The 19698-nt window shown below is 68.0% G+C and overlaps 1 protein-coding gene and 1 long non-coding RNA gene across 2 annotated transcripts; both read left to right on the forward strand.

Annotated features, from left to right (window-relative positions):
- Positions 1-273: 273 nt before the first annotated feature.
- On the forward strand, positions 274-15805 carry SIPA1 (signal-induced proliferation-associated 1). The gene is given in 19 exon segments (XM_064406457.1): positions 274-396; positions 1428-2514; positions 2780-2859; positions 2861-2902; positions 3155-3277; positions 3279-3344; positions 4976-5150; positions 5682-5785; positions 6637-6777; positions 6779-6795; positions 7847-7982; positions 7984-8299; positions 8392-8534; positions 11159-11270; positions 11273-11429; positions 12339-12904; positions 13518-13604; positions 14876-14973; positions 15791-15805. Coding segments are annotated over 18 exon segments (3072 nt in total). The 5' UTR covers positions 274-396; positions 1428-1820.
- Positions 15806-15836: 31 nt separating this feature from the next.
- LOC135292236 (uncharacterized) lies at positions 15837-16710 on the forward strand. The gene is made up of 3 exons (XR_010354697.1): positions 15837-15888; positions 15998-16055; positions 16575-16710. It is a non-coding gene; the product is annotated as an uncharacterized LOC135292236 (long non-coding RNA).
- Positions 16711-19698: the final 2988 nt, after the last annotated feature.

Here is a 19698-nt window from a genome sequence, read left to right on the forward strand (position 1 = left end):
GGTGTTTTTCTTTTTAATTATTTTTTAATTTTTTTTTTTTTTTGGTTTTCCCGCCACACGGGGCGGGGGGGGCACACAAACCCCTGACCCTGAGGTGGGGAGGGGGGCGCAGGGAGCCGTTTTGGGGGGGGGTCCCCGGGGGCTGTTTGAGCCCCCCCCCCGGTGGGAGGAAGCGGCAGAAGGGAAGGGGCGGGGGGCGGGGGGGGGGGGGCGCGGCCGCCCGGAGCCGCCGCAGCCGCTCGGAACGGGGGGTCCGGCACGGCTGGGACCCCCCCCAGACCCCCGGACCCCCCCCAGACCCCCGGAACCCCCCCAAACCCTGGGACCCCCCCGGGACCCCCCCAAAACCCCCGGGACCCCCGGCTGGGGGGGTGACAGCGACAGGAGGGGCCGCAGGTAGGAATTGAGGAGGGGGGGTTTATATTGGGGGGGGGGTCTCACTTTACTCGGGGGTCTCTCCTCACCCCAACACCGCGACCCCCCCCCCACCCAAAATCTTGTCCTCAGCTCCCCTCCCCCACCCCGGGTGACCCCCGCCCCCCCCTCCGCCCCCCCCCGCGGTTCCCTTTTTATTTGGGGAGGGGGGTCCCAGGAGATTTGGGGAGCTCCGCGTGCCCCCCCCGCCCCTCCCCCCTCCCCCACCCCCCCCCGGCCCCACCTGTACCTGGGGGGGGGGGAGGGGGTGTCACCCATCCTGCCGCCCCCCTCCCCAAATTCGCGGCGTTTAAAACAGAGGGGAGGGGTCTGGGGGCGCCGGGGGGGATTTGGGGAGGGGGTCTGAGGCCGTTTCCGTGCCGGGGGGGGGCGGGGGGGGCCGGACGCGGGTCCCGAAGCGGAGAAGGGAAGTTGGGGGGGGCCGGACGCCCGAGTTCACACCGGGGGCAAGGTCGGCAGCGGGGGCCCGGCGTGGTTTTTTGGGGGGGTCGGGGGGCTCGGGGGGGGTCTCTGGGGGCTCGGGGGACCCCCGGGGGGTGGGGGTCAGTGCGGGGGGGGCGCGGGGAGCTCATTGGGGGGCAGCGTTTTGGGGGCCGGAGGCTGCCGGCACTTCCTGCATGGCAGGAAACCGCTGGCGGCGGCGCGTCCGGGCCCCCCCCAGAAACATCCCGGGGGTCCGCAACTTCCCCCCAGACCCCCCCAGACCCCCCCGGACCCCCCAGACCCCTCCAAGCCCCCCCCGAACCCAGGGGCTGCTGGGGACAGTTGGGGACATTTGGGGACACCGGCCAGGGAGGGACCCGCGTGTCCGGGGGGGGGTCCCAGATGCCGCCCCCCCCCCAAAGCGGCGGTTTTGGGGTCTCTGCGGGGTGGGGGGGAGGTGGGGAGGGGGTCTGGGGGTGTCTGCGGATGGAGGGACGGACGCGGAGGGACAGAGGGACACGGGGAAGGGGGGCGGGGCCCGCTGACCCCCCCCATGTCCCCCCCCCCAGGTGTCACCGGCGCCCCCCGCCCCAGCGATCGCCGCGGCCGGAGCCCCCCCGCCCACCCCGGGACCCCCCCATTGACCCGGCCCGCCGAGGGGCGCGTGGGAAAAGGGGCGGGGCCTCCCGCACGCGGGAATCCGCCGGCAGCCAATCAGAGCGCGCCGCCCGTTCCCACGTTCCCATTGAGAAATCGCTGCCTTCGGGATCCCCGCTACAACCGGGGCGGGGGAGACCCCCGGGGGGGCCCTGAGGGTCTCTCGGGGTTCCCTGAGGATCCCGGGGGGGTCCTGGGGAGTCCCTGGGGGTCCCGAAAGGTCTCAGAGCGGCCCTTGGGGGTCGCGGTTGGGGGGTGATTGAGGGGTCCTAGGGATTTTCGGGGTTATTTTTGGGGAGGGGGCCATGCAGTCCGATGATCTCTTCCTCCGCAAAATGCGGGGTCCCTTGGCCCGGCCGCCCCCCGCCCCCGCCGGTTCGGCTGGGGGGGTCCCCTCTCCGCCCCCCTCCCCGGGGGGATCCGCGCCCCCCCGGCAGCGCAGCGGCAGCGAGGCGGCTCCGGGGAGACCCCCGGAGGATGGGGAGGGGTCCCCCCGGAGCCGCAGCCAAAGCCAGGAGGAGGCGGCGGGGGGCGGCAGCCCCAGCTCCCCCCGCTTCCGCGACCCCCTGCTGCTGCTGGGGCTGGCGGCGCCCGGGGGCGACCCCGATTCCTTCCCCCGCCCACCCTGGAGCCCCCTCCTCGCCCATTACGACGTCCAGAGCATCCTCTTCGACCCCAGCGAGCCCCCCCCGGGCCCCCCCGGCCTCATCTCGGGGGCTTCGGCCGCTCACCTGGAGCCCGAGGAGCCCCCCGGGACCCCCCGCGCGCCCCCCGAGCCCGAGGCGCTGGTGCTGAGCTGCCCCCGCTTCTGCTGCGAGACCGGCGGCGAGCAGGAGCCGGGGCTGGGGTCGCCCCGGGGCCCCCCCGGGCCGGGGCAGCTGCCGAATGCGGCCGTGGCGGTGCTGGAGGAGCCCCCGGCGGGGGGCGCGACCCCCCGCACCCCCATCGAGCACAGCGACGAGGGCGCCGAGTATTACCGCAAGTACTTCTACGGGAAAGGTGAGTCTGGGGGCGCGGGGAGGGGGGGAATGGGGGGTCTGGGGGCAAGCGGGGGGGGGGGACACAAACTGGGACAGCGAGGGACGGGTGGGGGAGGGGGCGGGGGAGTGGCTTGGGGGGGGTGGGGGAGGGTCCTGAGCCCCCTCCCCCTCAGAGCATCGGAACTGCGGGGGTGAGAATGCGCAGAGTCCAGCTTGGGGGGGGTCTGGGGGCTTCTGGGGGGGGTCTGGGGGGGTTCTGAGGGTCTCGACCCCCCCCCTCCCAGAGCACCACAACCTGCTGGGCGAGGACCCCCGGCTGGGGCCCGTGGCCGTGTCCCTGCGGCGGGAGGAGAAGGAGGGAGCGCGGGCCGCAGGCGCTGCACAGGATCATCCTGCGCACCTGCCAGGTGAGGGGGGTCCTGGGGGTCCTGGGGGGTCCAGGGGGGTCCGGGGGGTCCGGGGGGGCACAGGAGGTAAAGGAGAGGTGAGAAATCACTGCCCCCACCCCAAAAAAAACCCCACAGGGACCCCCCCCCAGTGGGTCTCAGGGTGGGCGTACCGTGAGTTGCCCCCTCCCCACATTAACCCTCCCCAGCGGTTCTCAGGGTGGGGGGTACCGTGAGCTGCCCCCTCCTCACATTAACCCCCTCCCTCCCCAGCTGCGGACGCTGCGGGGGTCGGTGCTGGAGGAGGCGCTGCCCCCCGGCTGCCGCCCCCCCCGGGGGTCGGGCCGTGCCCCCCCCCGCAAGCTGCTGGAGCTGCTGCTGCCCGGGCTGGCCGTGGGGGGGGCTGCGCCTCGCCCCCTCCCCCGCCGTGCAGGAGACCCTCCTCAAATTGGACGAGCAGGGGGTGAGGGGGGGGCTGGGGAGGGGAGGGGAGGGAAAGGGGAGAGGGGACAGAGGGAGGGGGCGGGGTGGGATAATGGGGTGGGGGGGTGGGATCAGTGGGATCAATGGGATGGGATCAATGGGATCAATGGGAAGGGATCGATGGGATCAATGGGATGGAATTGATGGGATCAATAGGATGGGATCAATGGGATCATGGGATGGAATTGATGGGATCAACGAGATCCATGGGATAAATGGGATCCATGGGATGAGATCAATGGGATTGGATCCATGGGATCAATGGGATGGAATGGGATGAGAATGGGGTGGGAATGGGAATGGGAATGGGATGGAACAGAACAGGGACCCCCCATATGAGGTCCCTGTCCCCCTTGTCCCCTCTGTCCCCCCTGTGTGAGGTCCCTGTCCCCCCACATGCAGTCCCTGGCCCCGCTGTCCCCTGTGTTCCCCCCCATACAAGGTCCCTGTCCCCGCTGTCCCCCCACATGCAATCCCTGTCCCCCCCTTCCCCGCTGTCCCCCATACAAGTTCCCTGTCCCCCACACGCTGTCCCTGTCCCCCTGCGTGAGATTCCTATCCCCCATACAAGGTCCCTGTCCCCGCTGTCCCCCATACAAGGTCCCTGTCCCCACTGTCCCCTGTGTGATGTCCCCGTCCCCACACTCTGTCCCCGTCCCCACACTCTGTCCCTGTCCCCTGTGTGATGTCCCTGTCCCCTGTGTGATGTCCCCATCCCCACACTCTGTCCCCGTCCCCTGTGTGATGTCCCCGTCCCCACACTCTGTCCTGTCCCCCGCTGTCCCCTGTGTGATGTCCCCGTCCCCACACTCTGTCCCCGTCCCCACACGCTGTCCCCGTCCCCACACTCTGTCCCTGTCCCCTGTGTGATGTCCCTGTCCCCTGTGTGATGTCCCCATCCCCACACTCTGTCCCCGTCCCCTGTGTGATGTCCCCGTCCCCACACTCTGTCCCCGTCCCCTGTGTGATGTCCCCGTCCCCACACTCTGTCCCTGTCCCCTGTGTGATGTCCCTGTCCCCTGTGTGATGTCCCCGTCCCCCGTGTGATGTCCCCGTCCCCACACTCTGTCCTGTCTCCGTCCCCTGTGTGATGTCCCCGTCCCCACACTCTGTCCTGTCCCCGCTGTCCCCTGTGTGATGTCCCCGTCCCCACACTCTGTCCCCGTCCCCTGTGTGATGTCCCCGTCCCCACACTCTGTCCCTGTCCCCTGTGTGATGTCCCCGTCCCCTGTGTGATGTCCCCGTCCCCTGTGTGATGTCCCTGTCCCCCCGTGTGATGTCCCCGTCCCCACACTCTGTCCTGTCTCCGTCCCCTGTGTGATGTCCCCGTCCCTACACTCTGTCCCCGTCCCCACACGCTGTCCCCGTCCCCACACTCTGTCCTGTCCCCGCTGTCCCCTGTGTGATGTCCCTGTCCCCACACTCTGTCCTGTCCCCGCTGTCCCCTGTGTGATGTCCCCGTCCCCTGTGTGATGTCCCCGTCCCCTGTGTGATGTCCCTGTCCCCCCGTGTGATGTCCCCCGTCCCCACACTCTGTCCTGTCTCCGTCCCCTGTGTGATGTCCCCGTCCCCACACGCTGTCCCCGTCCCCACACTCTGTCCCTGTCCCAGGTGAGCCGGCAGCGCAAGGTGGGGGTGCTGTACTGCCGCGCGGGGCAGGGCTCCGAGGAGCAGATGTACAACAACGAGCGGCCCGGGCCGGCCTTCGAGCAATTCCTGGCGCTGCTCGGCACCCGCGTCCGGCTGCGCGGCTTCGGCGGCTACCGCGCCCAGCTGGACACCCGCAGTGAGACACGGGGACACGGGGACAGGGGGACACGGGGACATGGGAGGGATACCGGGCCCAGCTGGACACCTGCAGTGAGACACGGGGACACGGGGACAGGGACAGGGGGACAGGGACATCGGGACAGGGACACTGCGCCCAGCTGGACACCCGCAGTGAGCAGGGACACAGGGACACGGGGACACGGGGACACGGGGACAGGGATACCGGGACACTGGGGGACAGGGAGGGGATGTGGGGGACAGGGAGGGGACATGGAGATGTGGGACATACGGGGACATGGATGGGGCACAGGGACACAGGGACATGGAGGGGACATGGGAGGGACAAGGGGGACACGGGGACTGGGATGGACAAGGGGACACGGGGACTGGGATGGGGGCTCCCTGGCAGGGAGGGGGTTCCCTGGTGGGGAGTGGGCTCCTTCGAGGGGTGGGGGCTCCCTGGTGGGGGGTCCCTGTCAGGGTGATGTCCCCCTGGTGGGTCAGGGTCCCCCCGGCGGGCGGGGGTCTCAGGCCGTGCCCCCCCCAGCCGACTCCACGGGCACGCACTCGCTGTACACCACCTACCACGGCTACGAGGTGATGTTCCACGTCAGCACCATGCTGCCCTTCACCCCCCGCAACCCCCAGCAGGTACCAGGAGGCTTGGGGGGGTCCTGGGGGGTCTCAGGGTGGTGGGAGGGGGTCACAGAGGGGTCACGAGGTCACAGAGAGTGGTGGGGGTCTGTAGGATCTCCCCAGTGCTGCTCTTCACCCCCAGCAGGAGCTCAGGGAGGTTGTGGCAGCCGGGGGTCCCTCTGGAAACCCCCCCAGGGACAGTTTGGGGCTCTGATTCCCACCCCCGTGCCAATTTTGGGGTCTCTCACCCCCCTCTGAACCCCCCTCCAATGACAATTTTGGGGGCTCTGACCCCCCCCCCCCCGTTCCAGTTTTAGGGGTCTCTGACCCCACTCTAGACCCCCCCAATGACAATTTTGGGGCCTCTGAACCCCTCCCATGACAATTTTGGGGTCTCTGATCCCCCCAGTGCCAGTTCTGGGGGTCTCTGAGCCCCCCGGTGCTGGTTCCGGGGTCTCTGAGCCCCCCGGTGCCAATTTTGGGAGCTCTGGTCCCCCTCTAGACCCCCTCCCATGACAATTTTGGGGCTCTGAGCCCCCCCGGTGCCAGTCCTGGGGTCTCTGACCCCCCCCGGTGCCAATTTTGGGGGTCTCTGATCCCCCTCTAGATCCCCTCCCATGACAACTTTGGGTCTCTGAGCCCCCCGGTGCCGGTTCCGGGGGTCTCTGAGCCCCCCGGTGCCAATTTTGGGAGCTCTGGTCCCCCTCCAAACCCCCTCCCATGACAATTTTGGGTCTCTGACCCCCCCGGTGCCGGTTCTGGGGGTCTCTGACCCCCCCCCTCTAGATACCCTAGGACAATTTTGGGTCTCTGAGCCCCCCGGTGCCGGTTCCGGGGGTCTCTGAGCCCCTTTTGCCGCCCCCCAGCTGCTGCGGAAGCGCCACATCGGCAACGACATCGTGACCATCGTGTTCCAGGAGCCGGGCGCGCTCCCGTTCTCGCCGCGCGCCCTCCGCAGCCACTTCCAGCACGTGTTCCTGGTGGTGCGCGTGCACGAGCCCGGCACCCCCCCGCACCTCCTACAGGTGGGGGTCCCCGAGGCGTGGGGGGGGGGTCACGGGGGTTCTGGGGGTCCCCAGGGGCGGTTTGGGGGTCCCCAAGGGACTCGCACGAGGGGTTCTGGGGGTCCTAGGGGGGGTTTGGAGGTCGCAGGGGGGGTTTTGGGGGTCCGCGAGGGTCTCAAACAGGGGTGGGGGGGCTCCCACGAGGGGTTCTGGGGGTCCCAGGGACGGTTTGGGGGTCCCTGAGGGGGAGCTGGGGGTCCCTGAGGGTCTCAAACAGGGGTGGAGGGGCTCCCACGAGGGGTTCCGGGGGTCCCAGGGGCGGTTTGGGGATCCACAAGGGTCTCAAATGGGGGTGGGGGGGCTCCCGGAGGGAGTTTTGGGGGTCCCCAGGGGTCCCCAGGGGTCCCCGAGGGTCTCAAACAGGGGTGGGGGTCTCCCACAGATTTTTAGGGTCCCTAAACCCCCCCTTTCTCCCCCTTTCCCCCCCGGGTTCTGAGGATCCTGGGGCGTCTCCCCCCCCCACAAATTTTTGGGGGTCTCTTAACCCCCCCTTTCCCCCGCCTCGGGCTCTCAGGACCCGTTGGGGGTCTCCCCCAACCTTTGGGGGGTCTCCCAGAGATTTTTGGGGTCCCTAATCCCCCCTCTTTCCCCCCCCCGGGCTCTCAGGACCCCCTTGGGGATCTCTCCCAAACTTTGGGGGTCTCCCATACATTTTAGGGGTCACTAAATCCCCCCTTTTCCCCCCTTTCCCCCCTGGGGCTCTCAGGATTCATGGGGGGGTGGTCTCCCCCAACCTTTGGGGGTCTCCCACACATTTTTGGGGTCCCTAACCCCCCTTCCCCCCCCCCTTTCCCCCCCCGTCTCTCAGGATTCCTAGGGGGGTCTCCCCCAACCTTTGGGGGTCTCCCACACATTTTTGGGGTCTCTTTCCCCCCGGGCTCCCCGAACCCTTGGGGGTCTCCCACACATTTTTGGGGTCCCTAACCCCCCCTTTCCCCCCTGGGCTCTCAGGACTCTTGGGGGGTCTCCCACACATTTTTGGGGTCCCTAACCCCCCCTTTCCCCCCCCCAGCGTGGCCGTGGTCCGTCCCGAGGACACCCCCCCTTTCGGGCCGCCCCTGGCGGAGGGGCAGCGCTTTTTGGGGGGCTCGGGGCTGCGCCCCTTCCTGCTGGCCAAGGCCATCAACGGCGAGAACGCGGCGGCGCGGGGGGGGGCGCCTGGGGGCCATGGCCGCCCGCACCCGCCGCCAGTACCTGCAGGAGCTGCTGCTCGCCCACCCCGGGGGTCCCGCGCTGCCCGCGCCCCCCCCGCGCGCTCCCCACGCTCGGGGGGCTCCTGCGGGGAGGGGGCTCCCCCTCGGATGCGGGGGGGGAGGCGGCGGCGGCGGCGGGGGGGCGGTGGCGGGGGCGCTGGTGTGGGGGGCTCGCCTTGAGGAGGGGTCTCCGGCGGGCGGGGGTCGCGGGCTGCCCTGCCTGCTGGGGGTGGCGGCCGAGCGCCTCGTGGTGGTCGCGGCGCCCCCGGGGCGGTGGCCGGGGGGTGCGGGGCGAGCTCAGCGAAGCCCCCCGCCCAAGCCGAGGGGTCGGGGCGGGTGGGGGGCGGCGGGTCGGGGGCGGGGGGTCCGCTGTTCAGCTGCGCCTGCCGGGACGTGCTGGGCTGGGGCTTCTCCGAGGGGCGCCTGGAGATCTTCCACGGGCGCGGGGCCTGGATCGCGCTGCGGCTGCCCCGCGGCAGCGCCCCGCAGGCTGCGGGCAGGCTGCGGGTGAGCGCGGAGCGGGCACGGGGGCACTGGGGGCACTGGGAGGACTGGGAATTAACTGGGAATTAACTGGGAATGAAATGGGAGGGACTGGGAGCACTGGGAGGACTGGGGGGGACTGGGAGTGAAATGGGAATTGACTGGGAATGAACTGGGAGGGACTGGAGCACTGGGAGGGACTGGGAGGGGACTGGGAGGGGAGTGAGAGGGGAGAGGGAATGGACTGGGAGCACTGGGAGGGACTGGGAGGGGAGTGGGGGGGACTGGGGGGGGACTGGGAGCACTGGGAGGGGAGTGGGAATGGACTGGGGAATGAACTGGGAGGGACTGGGAGCACTGGGAGGGACTGGGAGGGGACTGGGAGGGACTGGGAGCACTGGGAATGGAATGGGAGGGACTGGGAACACTGGGGGGGACTGGGGGGGACTGGGAGTGAAATGGGAATTAACTGGGAATGAAATGGGAGGGACTGGGAGCACTGGGAGGGACTGGGGGGGACTGGGAGTGAAATGGGAATTGACTGGGAATGAACTGGGAGGGACTGGGAGCACTGGGAGGGACTGGGAGGGGACTGGGAGGGGAGTGAGAGGGGAGAGGGAATGGACTGGGAGCACTGGGAGGGACTGGGAGGGGAGTGGGGGGGACTGGGGGGGGACTGGGAGGGACTGGGGGGGGACTGGGAGCACTGGGAGGGGAGTGGGAATGGACTGGGAATGAACTGGGAGGGACTGGGGAGCACTGGGAGGGACTGGGAGGGGACTGGGAGGGACTGGGAGCACTGGGAATGGAATGGGAGGGACTGGGAACACTGGGAGGGACTGGGGGGGGCTGGGAGTGAAATGGGAATTAACTGGGAATGAAATGGGAGGGACTGGGAGCACTGGGAGGGACTGGGGGGGACTGGAGTGAAATGGGAATTGACTGGGAATGAACTGGGTGGGACTGGGAGCACTGGGAGGGACTGGGAATGGACTGGGAGGGGAGTGAGAGGGACTGGGAGTGAAATGGGAATTGACTGGGAATGAACTGGGAGGGACTGGGAGCACTGGGAGGGACTGGGAGGGGACTGGGAGGGGAGTGAGAGGGGAGAGGGAATGGACTGGGAGGGGAGAGGGAATGGACTGGGAGCACTGGGAGGGACTGGGAGGGGAGTGGGGGGGACTGGGGGGGGGACTGGAGGGACTGGGAGCACTGGGAGGGACTGGGAGGGGACTGGGAGGGACTGGGAGCACTGGGAATGGAATGGGAGGGACTGGGAACACTGGGAATGGAATGGGAGGGACTGGGAACACTGGGAGGGACTGGGGGGGACTGGGAGTGAAATGGGAATTAACTGGGAATGAACTGGGAGGGACTGGGAGCACTGGGAATGGAATGGGAGGGACTGGGAGGGGAGTGGGAGGGACTGGGAGCACTGGGAGGGACTGGGGAGGACTGGGAGCACTGGGAGGGGAGTGGGAATGGACTGGGAATGAACTGGGAGGGACTGGGAGCACTGGGAGGGACTGGGAATGGACTGGGAGGGAGTGGGAGGGGAGTGGGAATGGACTGGGGCACTGGGATGGACTGGGGGCACTGGGAGGGATTGGGAGGGACTGGGAGGGGAGAGGGAATGAACTGGGTGGGACTGGGAGGGACTGGGAATGGACTGGGAGGGGAGTGAGAGGGACTGGGAGTGAAATGGGAATTGACTGGGAGGGACTGGGAATGGAACGGGAATGGACGGGGAACACCGGGAGGGACTGGGAGCACTGGGAGGGGGAGTGAGAGTGGGACTGGGAGGGGACTGGGAGCACTGGGAGGGGGGAGTGAGAGCGGGGACTGGGAGGGAACGGTGTCCCTGACCCGGGGGTCCATGGGGGTCTCTGGGGGTCTCTCAGGAGGGTCCCTGACCGTGCCCCCCCCCCGCAGGGGGTGACCCTTGGGTGTCTCTGGGTCTCTCTGGGGGTCTCGGGAATCTCTGGGGGGTCCCTGGGGGTCTCTGACCGTGCCCCCCCGCAGGCGCTGACCCGGGGATCCATGGGGTCTCTTGGTGTCTCTGAGTCTCTCTGGGGGTCTCGGGGGTCCCTGGGGACCTGGGGGTCTCTCTGGATGTCTCTGGGGGTCTCGGGGGTCCCTGGGGGTCTCTCACCATGCCCCCCGCAGGCCGTGACCCGGGGGTCTCGGGAGGGTCCATGGGTCTCTCAGGGGGTCTCGGGGGTCTCTCTGGGGGTCCCCTGACCGTGCCCCCCCCTCAGGCCGTGACCCGGGGGGGTCCCTGGGTGTCTCGGTGGTCCTCTCTGGGTCTCGGGGGTCTCTCAGGGGGGTCTCTCACTGTGCCCCCCCGCAGGCCGTGACCCGTGGGGGTCCATGGGGGTCTCTCTGGGGTCTCTGGGTCTCTCTGGGGGTCTCGGGGATCCATGGGGGTCTCTGGGTCTCTCTGGAGGTCTGGGGGGGTCCACGGGGGTCTCTGGGTCTCTCTGGGGGTCTCGGGGGTCTCTCTGGGGGTCTCTGGGAGGGTCTCTCTGGGGGGTCTCTCACCATGCCCCCCGCAGGCCGTGACCCGTGGGGGTCCGTGGGGGTCTCGGGGGTCTCTCAGGGGGTCTCGGGGGTCTCTCTGGGGGTCCCTGACCGTGCCCCCCCCTCAGGCGGTGACCCGCGGCTGCGAGGTGCAGGAGCTGGCGCTGCCGCGGGGGGCCGGGGGTCGCCGGGGGTTCCGCGTGGACCCCTCGGGGGTCGTCACGGCCGTGACGCGCTTCTCGTCGCCGAGACCGCGGGGCTGCGGCCGGGGGCGCGGCTGCTGCGGGTGGGGCGCTGCCCCCTCCCCCGGGGAGACCCCCGCAAGCTGCGGGAGCTGCTGCGGAGACCCTCGGGACCCCTGACCCTGCTGCCCCCCGACCGCGACGGGCGGCCCCGGCGGTGAGCGGGGGTGGGGGGCTGGGGGGGATTTGGGGGGGGGTCTGGGGGGAATTTGGGGGGTCCGGGGGGGATTTGGGGGGTCTGGGGGGGATTTGGGGGGTGTTTTGGGGGGAATGGGGGGAATGGGGGGAATTTAGGGGGGGTCTTGGGGGGAATTGGGAGGGGTCTGGGGGGGAATTTAGGGGGGAATTTGGGGGGGTCTGGGGGGAATTGTGGGGTGGGGGGGGTCTTGGGGGGATTTGGGGGGGTTTAGGGGGAATTGGGGGGAATTTTGGGGGGGTCTGGGGGAATTTGGGGGGCTTTAGGAGGAATTTGGGACAATTTGGGGGGGTTTAGGGGGAATTGGAGGGAATGGGGGGAATTTGGGGGGGGTCTTGGGGGGAATTTGGAGGAGGTCTGGGGGGAATTGTGGGGGGGTTCAGGGGAATTGGGGATCTGGGGGAATTTGGGGGGTGTTTTAGGGGGGAATTGGAGGGAATTGGGGGAATTTGGGGGTGGTCTGGGGGGAATTGGAGGGAATTGGGGGAATGGGGGGGAATTTGGGGGGCGAATTATGGGGAATTTGGGGGGTCTTAGGGTGAATTGGGAGTTTTTGGGGGAATTTCTGGGGGGAATTGGGGGGGGTTTAGGGACAATTGGGGGTGGTCTGGGGGGGTTGGGGGAATTTGGGGGGGTCTGGGGGGAAATTGAGGGGACTTGGGGGGTCTGGGGGGTCATGGGGGGGGTCGGAGTTGGGGGGAAATGGGGGGAGCGGGAGGGGTTTGGGGGGGCTTTGGGGTCTTGGGAGCCATTGGGGGAGAATGGGGGGAGCGGGAGGGGTTCGGGGGGTCTGGGGGACAAAGGGGGGATTTTGGGGGGGGGCCAGGAGGGGCCGGGACCCCCCCTCAGTGTCGCTGCCCCCCCCCCCAGGAGTTTCTCGGAGCTCTACGCTCGCTCGCTGGAGCAGGGCCGGGGCTCGGGGGGGGACCCCGACACTGGGGACCCCCGCGGGGACATCGGGGACACCAGCAGCGACTCGGGGGGGGACAGCGACACTGGGGGGGGGTCCCCCGACCCCCTGAGGGTGCTGGAGCTGGAGGAGGAGAGCACCCCCTTCCCCCCCCCGCCCGAGGAGCCCCAAAAACCCCAGCGGGGACCCCCCCAGCCCGTGAGTGAGCCCGGGCACGGGGGACCCCAAAAACCCCAAAATCCCGCCTGGGAACCCCAAAATCCCACCTGGGAACCCCAGATCCCCTTCGGAACCCCCCAAATCCGCTCTGGAACCCCAAAAAAACCCACCTGGGAACCCCAAAATCCGCTCTGGGAACCCCAAATCCCCTTCTGGGACCCCAAAAACCCCCCTGGGACCCCAAAAATCCACCTGGAAACCCCCAAAATCACCTGGGAACCCCAAAACCAACCTGGGAACCCCAAGAACCCACCTGGGAACCCCCAAATCTGCTCTGGGACCCCCAAAACCCCTCTGGGAACCCCAAAACCAACCTGGGACCCGGAAAATCCCCCATGGAACCCCAAAAACCACTCTGGGACCCCAAAACCCCTCTGGGACCCCCAAAAAACCCACCTGGGAACCCCAAATCCCCTCTGGGACCCCCAAAAACCCATCTGGGACCCCCAAACCCACCTGGGAACCCCAAATCCCCTCTGGGACCCCCAAAAACCCACCTGGGAACCCCAAAACCAACCTGGGAACCCCCAAATCCCCCCCTGAGAACACTGAAATCCCCTCGGGGGACCCCCAATCTCCCTCTGGGACCCCCAGAATTGTCACCCACGCCCCCCCCCCCAATGTCCCAGGTCCCCCCCCCATGGCTGACCCCACTCCGGACCTGCTGCTGCCACACCGCAGCCCCCCCCCGGTGAGTCCCCGTGTCCCCTCCCCGTGTCCCCACCCCCCCAATGTCCCCTCTGACCCCCCCCCCGGTGTCCCCAGGACCCCCCCGTGTCCCCCCAATGCCCCCCCCATCACCCGTGTCCCCCCAGTGTCCCTTCCTTGTCCCCCCCCAATGTCCCCTCTGACCCCTCCTCAATGTCCCCCGTGTCCCCATCCCCCTCGGTGTCCCCTCTGACCCCCCCCCATGTCCCCAGGACCCCCCCCCCGGATTCCGGAGCTCCCGCGGCCCCCCCCCGAGCCCGGCCCCCCCCCGGGCCCCTCGCTGCAGTCGCTGGGCAGGCGTGAGTGGCACCGACCCCCCCGGTCACCTCTGTCACCTCTGTGTCACCTCTGTGCCCCCCTTTTTGTCCCCCCCTGTGTCCCCTCTGTGCCCCCCCCTGTGCCCCCCATGCCCCCCCCGTGTCCCTTCTTTGTCCCCCCATGTCCCCCCTGTGTCCCCCCCTTGTGTCCCCCCTTTTTGTCCCCTCCTTTGTCCCCCCTTTTTCCTTTCTTTGTCCCCCTGTGTCCCCCCACTTTGTCCCCTTTTTGTCCCCCCCTGTGTCCCCCCTTTGTCCCCTCTCTTTGTCCCCCCATGTCCCCCCCGTGTCCCCCTTTTGTCCCTTCTGTGTCCCCTCCATGTCCCCCCCTTTATCGCCCCTCTTTGTCCCCTCCTTTGTCCCCTTTTTGTCCTGGCCTTTGTCCCCCCTCAGTGTCCCCTCTTTGTCCCCTCTGTGTCCCCCCCCCCCCTCCATCCCCTGTCCCCCATCCCTTGGGGTGTCCCCAAACCCCCTCAGGATGTCCCCAAACCCCCTGGGAGTGTCCCCTAAACCTCCTGGGGGTGTCCCCATCGCTTGAGGGTGTCCCCAATTCCCTTTGGGGTGTCCCCAGACCCCCCCCAAGGTGTCCCCAAACCCCCTGGGGATGTCCCCAAGCCCCCTGGGAGTGTCCCCAAACCCCCTCAAGGTGTCCCCAAACCCCCTTGGGGGTGTCCCAGACCCTCTCAAGATGTCCCCAAACCCCCCCAGGATGTCCCCAAACCCCCTCAAGGTGTCCCCCAAACCCCCTGGGGATGTCCCCCAAACCCCTTTGGGGTGTCCCCAAACCCCCCCAGGATGTCCCCAAATCCCCTCAAGGTGTCCCCAGACCCCCTGGGCGTTTCCTCAAAGCCCCTGAGGTGTCCCCAAACCTCCTCAAGGTGTCCCCCAAGTCCCCTGAGGTGTCCCCAAATCCCTCAGAATGTCCTCAAACCCCCTGGCAGTGTCCCTAAACCTCCTGGGGCTGTCCCCAAACCCCTTTGGGATGTCCCCAAACCCCTCCAAGGTGTCCCCAAACCCCCTGGGGATGTCCCCAAACCCCCTGGGCGTGTCCCCAAAGCCCCCCGAGGTGTCCCCAAATCCCTCAGAATGTCCCCAAACCCCCTGGCAGTGTCCCTAAACCTCCTGGGGGTGTTCCCAAACCCCTTTGGGGCATCCCCAAACCCCCCCGGGGGTCTCCCCTGTCACCCCAATTGTCCCCTGGGGCCGTTTCCCATCCCCCTCCCGGGGGGGTCCCCCACTGCTGTCCCCCCCCCCAGTGCTCTCGGGGTCTGGGGACCCCCAGGAGGACGAGTGGGACGTCATCGCCTGCCTGGCCACGGCCTGCAGCGGGGTCCTGGAGGCCATCGCCCGGGGGGTGAGGGGCTTGGGGGGGGATTTGGGGGGATTTGAGGGGATTTGGGGGGGGTTGGGAAAGATTTGGGGGGTTTGGGAAAGATTTGGGGGGGTTTGAAGGGATTTAAGGGGGATTTGGGGGTCCTGGAGGCCATCGCCCAGGGGGGTGAGGGGCTTTGGGGGGGGATTTGGGGGGGCTTGGGGGGGATTTGGGGGGATTTGGGGGGGTTTGGGAAAGATTTGGGGGGGTTTGAGGGGATTTAAGGGGGATTTGGGGGTCCTGGAGGCCATCGCCCAGGGGGGTGAGGGGCTTTGGGGGGGCTTGGGGGGGATTTGGGGGGATTTGAGGGGATTTGGGGGTGTTTGAGGGGATTTAAGGCGGATTTGGGGAGTTTTGAGGGGGTTGGGGAGGCTTAAAGGGGATTTGGGGGGGTTAAGGGGGGTTTTGCTGGGGGCTTTGGGGGATTTGGGGGGGATTTGAGGGGATTTGGGGGGATTTTGGGAAAGATTTGGGGGGGATTTGAGGGGATTTGGGGGGGCTTGGGGGGATTTGAGGGAGATTTGGGGGGGCTTGGGTGGGTTTTGGGGATGTTTGGGGGGATTTGGGAAGTTTTTGGGGGGATTTGGAGGAATTTGAGGGGGATTTGGGGGTCCTGGAGGCCATCGCCCGGGGGGGCTCGGGGCTCGGGGGGGATTTGGGGGATTTAAGGGGGGATTTGGGGGGGGCATTTGGGGGGGTTGGAGGGGATTTTTGGGGAGGTTTTGAGGGGCTTCGGGGGGATTTTGGGGTGGATTTCGGGGGGGCGCTTGAGTACGGTGACGGTGGGGAGGGGTCTCAGCACCCCCTAATTTGAGACCCCCACCCCAATTTCCCCCCCTCCCCCAGGGCAGCAGCTCCGGAGCCCCCCGAGCAGAGCCCGAGCCCGGCCGAGGATGAGTACGGAGCGGGGGGAGGGGATTTGGGGGGATTTGGGGGGGTCCGGGGGGGTCTCGGGATTTGGGGGGGGTCCCCAGGAGGGTCCCAGCCCCTCGTGTCCCCCCCGCAGGTCCCAGAGGCTCTCGGAGAAGGTGGCGCAGCTGGAGGCGGCGCTGAAGCGGCTGCAGGTGGGGGGAACTGGGAGGGACTGGGAGGGACTGGGAGGGACTGGGAGGGACTGGGGGGGGACTGGGAGGGACTGGGAGGGGATTGGGGGGGGACTGGGAGGGACTGGGGGGGACTGGGAGGGGATTAGGAATGAACTGGGATGGACTGGGGGGGACTGGGGGGACTGGGAGGGGATTGGGAGGGACTGGGAGGGGATTTGGGGGGGACTGGGAGGGACTGGGAGGGACTGGGAGGGATTTGGGGAAAGCTGTGGGGTCTCTCGGGGGTCTCTGAGGGTCTCTCGGGGGGTCTCAGGGGGGTCTCGGGGGTCTCAGGGTCTCTTTGGGGTCTCTCAGGGTCTCTGGGGGTCTCTCTGGGGGTTTCAGGGTCTCAGGGTCTCTGGGGGTCTCTTCTTTGGTTGGGGTCCCTCGGGGGTCTCAGGGTCTCTCGGGGGTCTCTGGGGGTCCCTCGGGGGTCTCAGGGTCTCTGGGGGGTCTCTCGGGGGTCTCAGGGGGGTCTCAGGGTCTCTCTCCCCGCAGGGTCCCGAGGGGCAGCACTGGGGGCTGCGGGGGGCGGCTGCAGCAGGGCCGGGACGGCTGCGACCCCCGGGGACCCCCGGGAGCCCCCCTGACCCCCCCCAAAGACCCCCAACACCCCCCTGAACCCCCCGCGACCCCCCTGACCCCCCCTTGGGGACCCCTTGAACCCCCCCAAGACCCCCTGGGGACCCCCAGACCTCCCCAAGGACCCCCTGACCCCCCCTTGGGGACCCCCTGAGACCCCCCCCCGAGGGCTGTGGGACCCCGCAGGACTCGGGGACCCCCCCCCCAACCCAACCCAACCCCCCCCCGGCACAGGGGGGCGCGGTGCCCCCCCCCCCCGCAGCCCCCCTCCCCCCAACTGTGAAACTGAAGCTGTGACGCCCCCCCCAGTGTCCCCCCCCCACAAAGGTGACACCGGGACCCCCCCCCATGCGACAGTGTGACACTGGAAGCCCCCCCGCTGTGTCCCCCCCTCAAAGGTGACACCGGGAACCCCCCCCCCAAAAGGTGACACTGGAGCCCCCCCGTGTGTCCCCCCCCAAAAAAAAGTGAAACTGGAACCCCCCCATGCGACACCGGGACCCCCTCCCCCGTGCGACAATGTGACACTGGAGCCCCCCCGTGTGTCCCCCTCCCCAAAGGTGACACCGGGACCCCCCCCGACCCCCCCCCAATAAAAACCGTTCGGCCTCGGCAGCGCCGCCCGTGACAGGGAGAGGACGGGGAGGGACAGAGGGACAGGGAGGGGACAGGGGGGGGACAGAGGGACAGGGAGGGGACAGAGGGACACGGGAGGGGACAGGGGGGGACAGAGGGACAGGGAGGGGACAATGGGATTGGGAGGGGACAGGGGGGACACGGGAGAGGACAGGGGAGAGGGAGGGACAGAGGGACAGAGGGACAGGGAGGGGACGGGGGAGGGACAGAGGGACAGGGAGGGGACAGGGAGGGGACAGGGAGGGACAGAGGGACACGGGAGGGGACAATGGGATTGGGAGATGACACGGGAGGGGACAGGGAAGGGGACAACAGGGGGTGGCAATGGGATTGGGAGGGGACAGGGGGACACAGGAGGGGACGGGACAGGGAGGGGACAACGGGACACGGGAGGTGACAATGGGGCACGGGAGGGGATAGGGAGGGGACAATGGGATTGGGAGATGACACGGGAGGGGACAGTGGGACAGGGGAGGGGACAGGGAGGGGACAGGGGGACTGGGAGGGGACACGGGAGGGTGACAACGGCGTTGTCCCACGTTGGGGGGACCCCAAATTTCCGCCCCCCCCCCCCTCCCCCCCAAGGCCGGGCAGGGCCAGCCCTGGTGGCTCCTCCCCACGGGTGACATCCCCGGGGGGTGGCCTTGGGGACACTCCGGGCACTTGGGGACACTCTGGAGACACTCGGGGATAATCAGGGACACTCGGGGACATTTGGGGACATTTGGGGACACTCAGGGACACTCGAGAACACTCAGAGACACTCAGGGCACTCGGGGACACTCAGGGATATTCAGGGACATTTGGGGACACTCAGGAACACTCGGGAACATTTGGGGACACTTGAGGACATTTGGGGACACTTGGGGACACTCGGGGACACTCAGGGACACTCAGGAACACTCGGGAACATTTGGGGACACTTGAGGACATTTGGGGACACTTGGGGACACTCAGGAACACTCGGGGACACTCGGGGACATTTGGGGACACTTGGGGACATTTGGGGACACTTGGGGACACTCAGGAACACTCGGGGACACTTGGGGACATTTGGGGACACTTGGGGACACTCGGGGACACTCAGGAACACTCGGGAACATTTGGGGACACTTGAGGACATTTGGGGACACTTGGGGACACTCGGGGACACTCAGGGATATTCAGGGACACTCGGGGACACTGCGGCCATGGCGGGGCTGAAAACGGCCACGGGCGAGGAGATCGACGGATCCTTCGAGCTGCGCGTGGAGGTGGAGGAGGGACGGGAGTGGGGACAGGGACAGGGACCGGGACAGGGACAGGGACAGGGACAGGAGGGGGGCCAGGGCCAGCCCCGCGTTGTCACCCTCTGTGTCACCGGGCAGCTGCAGCTCGGGGAGCTCCTGCGGCGCATCCTGAGCACGCTGGGTGAGTGACCGTGGCCGGAGCCGCGGGACTGACCAGTGGGACTGACCCACGGGGCCGACCTCTGACCCACGGGACTGACCCCTGACCCACGGGGACTGACCCCTGACCCACGGGACTGACCACTGACCCGACCACTGACCCACAGGACTGACCACTGAACTGACCACTGACCCGAATACTGACCCACGGGACTGACCACTGACCCCTGGGACTGACCCACGGGACTGACCCCTGGGACTGACCCACTGAACTGACCACTGACCCACGGGACTGACCACTGACCCCTGGCACTGACCCCTGACCCCCTGGGACTGACCCCTGACCCACGGGACTGACCCCTGACCCATGGGACTGACCCCTGACCCACGGGACTGACCCCTGACCCCTGGGACTGACCCCTGACCCCTGGGACTGACCCCTGACCCACGGGACTGACCCCCTGACCCATGGGACTGACCACTGAACTGAACACTGACCCACGGGACTGACCCCTGGGACTGACCCACGGGACTGACCCCTGACCCCTGGGACTGACCCCTGACCCCTGGGACTGACCCCTGACCCATGGGACTGACCCACGGGACTGACCCCTGACCCCTGGGACTGACCCCTGACCCACGGGACTGACCCCTGACCCATGGGACTGACCAGTGGGACTGACCAGTGACCCACAAAACTGACTACTGACCCATAGAAATGACCCCTGGCACTGACCCACGGAACTGACCACTGACCCATGGGACTGACCAGTGGGACTGACCCTTGGAACCAACCAATGGCCGGAGCCGTGGCATTGACCAAAACCACTGACCAATAGCCCTGACCCCTGGCCCTGACCCATGGCCGGAGCCCCAGAAATGACCAATAGCACTGACCAATGGCCGGAGCCATAGAATTGACCAATAGCCCTGACCCCTGGCCCTGACCCATAGAACTGACCCACGGAACTGACCCCTGACCCCTGGCACTGACCCCTGACCCATAGAACTGACCC

This window comes from Passer domesticus, unplaced genomic scaffold (genome assembly GCF_036417665.1).
Source record: "Passer domesticus isolate bPasDom1 unplaced genomic scaffold, bPasDom1.hap1 HAP1_SCAFFOLD_247, whole genome shotgun sequence".
Taxonomy (NCBI): Eukaryota; Metazoa; Chordata; class Aves; order Passeriformes; family Passeridae; genus Passer; species Passer domesticus.